General features: G+C 45.8%; 1 protein-coding gene across 1 annotated transcript in view; it reads right to left on the reverse strand.

Moving 5' to 3' along the window:
- Positions 1–2,106, reverse strand: part of doc2d (double C2-like domains, delta) — a 40,164-nt gene extending 38,058 nt beyond the window's left edge. The window contains exons 1-2 of the mRNA XM_063220408.1: positions 1,707–2,106; positions 478–557 (exon numbers count right to left, since the gene is read on the reverse strand). Of these exons, the coding sequence (XP_063076478.1) occupies positions 478–557; positions 1,707–2,106 (480 nt within the window). The remainder of the gene's footprint in view (positions 1–477; positions 558–1,706) is intronic.
- Positions 2,107–2,767: the final 661 nt, after the last annotated feature.

Below are 2,767 nucleotides of genomic sequence, written 5' to 3' on the forward strand. Positions count from 1 at the left end.
TATTGCACAATGTGTGTGTGTGTGCACGCGTGCCTGTGTGTTCGTGTTCTCTCCTTTCCTCTCTTCTCCTCCGCTCCCCTCTCTTCTGTGCATAGTCCATGGTATTTGGCTGTGTATTGACGGCTGTTTGTGTGAGTGAGGGCGTGTGGGGATGTGAGGGTTTGTGGTGATGGTTGTATGTGTTTGGTTAGTCCTGTGTTAAAGGTGTGGCATATGTGATTAAAGTTTATATAGTATGTATAATATAGTATGTAGGCCTATATTCTTTATGTGTGTTGTGGAAATAGTTGAATAAAATAATAAAAAACATAACGCATAGTTTATTTATTTATTTTATTTATAAGAAATGGCTAGTTGAACTTCTGTTTGGCTGGTAAGAAAAAATATGTACCAGCCAAATTGGCTGGTGGTGGAAAAAGTTAATTTAGAGCCCTGCAGGTGTGGTTAGTCACAGTTTGTTTTGTGCAAAAGTCTCACCTTGGCCTTGTTGATGGTGCAGTGCAAACAGTTGTTCTCCTGATCGAACAGCAAGCTGAAGTCCAGTACGCCCAGGTAAGCTGAAACAACATACAATCAATAGCACACCACTCTTATTTCTTTGATAGTGTAGTTTGTACACAGCAATCCAAACACTTGTATTGGCTCAAAGATAAACACTGTCTCAATTGATTTCATGTGAATGTGAGTATGTGTGTGTGTGTGTGTGTGTGTGTGTGTGTGTGTGTGTGTGTGTGTGTGTGTGTGTGTGTGTGTGTGTGTGTGTGTGTGTGTGTGTGTGTGTGTGTGTGTGTGTGTGTGTGTGTGTGTGTGTGTGTGTGTGTGTGCGCGCGCGTGCGTGCGTGTTGATCTATCTGTCTGTCTGTCTGTCTGTCTGTGTGTGTGTGCGTCTGTGTGTGTACATACAGCATGCGTGAGAGAGTGTGTAAGACCAAGTGCAAGTGTATGTATGTGTGGTTAGATAGGCCTACATTTTGGAGGACGGAGACTGTGATTATTTTGTACCTCCAGCAAGCGCAGGCTTTCAAATCATCACGCTTAAATAGTGAGACGCCCACTGACTGATTCAATGAATTATACAACTGCCGCGAGATCAATGGGAGCGCAGCTAGCACACACGCCTGGAACGAATACAGATGCGGCGGCGACAGACAGGGGCACACACACGCTCACAAATCAGGCCATGAGACGAGGAGAGCAGATTCACCACCGGGGGGCAAATAATCGTCTGCCTCTGGTTCCACTTGATCTATGGCCGTGGAGCAGCCACTTACACTCACCCACCACTCATAACACCTATTCATACACCTATTCATAGATGCAGAGAGACGTCCACATACTGCATCACACACTGAATCAGCGGCTGACAGGCCATGGACAAACACCTCATACATGCTAAGAGGGTCCGACAGAGAGCAAAGGGAAATAAATACAATGGCTGGCTGAGAGCAAGCTTTTGAATTTTGTGTGAAGCCATTTAGAGTCACTGGATAGGTAAATTAAAGCATTTTAATGGAGAGAGAGTGAGAGAGAGAGAGAGAGAGAGAGAGAGAGAGAGAGAAAGAGAGAGAGAGAGAGAGAAAGAGAGAGAGAGAGGGAGAGAGAGAGAGAGAGAGAGAGAGAGAGAAAAAGAGAGAGAAAGAGAGAGAGAGAAATTTAGATACAGATAGTGCAGAATTTAAAACATTGGCTTTGGGGGCGCTACTCACTTTCATCATCATCCGAGTCACCCAGGTCCCCTTTGTCTTCCCCGTTCTCCTCTTTCCTCTCCTTCTCCTTCTCCTCATCCTTCGGTCCCTCCGGTTCCCCATTCTCTCGCAGGATCTTCTTCTCACGTGGTGGCGGCGGGGCGATGGGAAAGTCGTGGAAGCGGGGGAAGAAATCTGAGATTTGTGGAATGGGCAGGATGGGCCCTGGACAGACATTGATGGCAAAGTGCTCCTGCATGGATATCTTCACTGGGGAGGGAGGAGGCGGCGCTAACGGGGCGGTGGAGGATGGAGCCAGAGGTGTCGAAGAGGGCATGGAAGAGGGAGGGATGGTGAGGTGGTTAGAGGAGGCCGGGGCTGGGATGTGGGACTGGGGAAGAGGAGGCTTGGAAACGCTCATCTGGACCACTGGACTCAACTGATGTTGTTGCAGACCGCAAGAGCAGTGGATTGAATGGGGAGTCGTGGAATGTTACGAGGAATAGAAAAGAACAAACAAGATTTCCAATAACGTGATGTATGGACAGATTGTGTTAGCATGAAGTGGGGCAATGAGGATGATGGGTGATTGTGGCGTGGCAAAACCATGTTGTGACAGGAAAAAAATAATAAGGAGAGATATATTGAGAAGTACACAAAAACAGTTCAGAAAAAAAATCACAATCATACCACATACTTGCCTTTCAAACGTACAGTTTAATATATGGCAAATGAGTCTAACATCTGTTAACACCACTCTCTATTAACACCTTATTCACACAGCGCTCATATCCCACAATGAATCCCACAGTGTACGGCTGAGTAACTGCATTAACTCTGTCTTTCATCTCTTGATCACTCCATCTACATACCCCCCCTTCATCTCTTCCTATGTCTCCTTCCCCCCTAGACACTCACACACCACATTCAATTTCCCCACACCTCACCCGCTCAACATAAAAGACATTTATGTAATCTATCAGTCCTTGTACTACCTTGTAATCCATTATTCTCTCACATGTGAAAAGGCAATCTAACAGAAAGGGGAAGGCTAATTTAAAAGCAAACATTAGACAGGCAGT

Source organism: Engraulis encrasicolus, chromosome 16 (genome assembly GCF_034702125.1).
Source record: "Engraulis encrasicolus isolate BLACKSEA-1 chromosome 16, IST_EnEncr_1.0, whole genome shotgun sequence".
NCBI classification, from domain to species: Eukaryota; Metazoa; Chordata; class Actinopteri; order Clupeiformes; family Engraulidae; genus Engraulis; species Engraulis encrasicolus.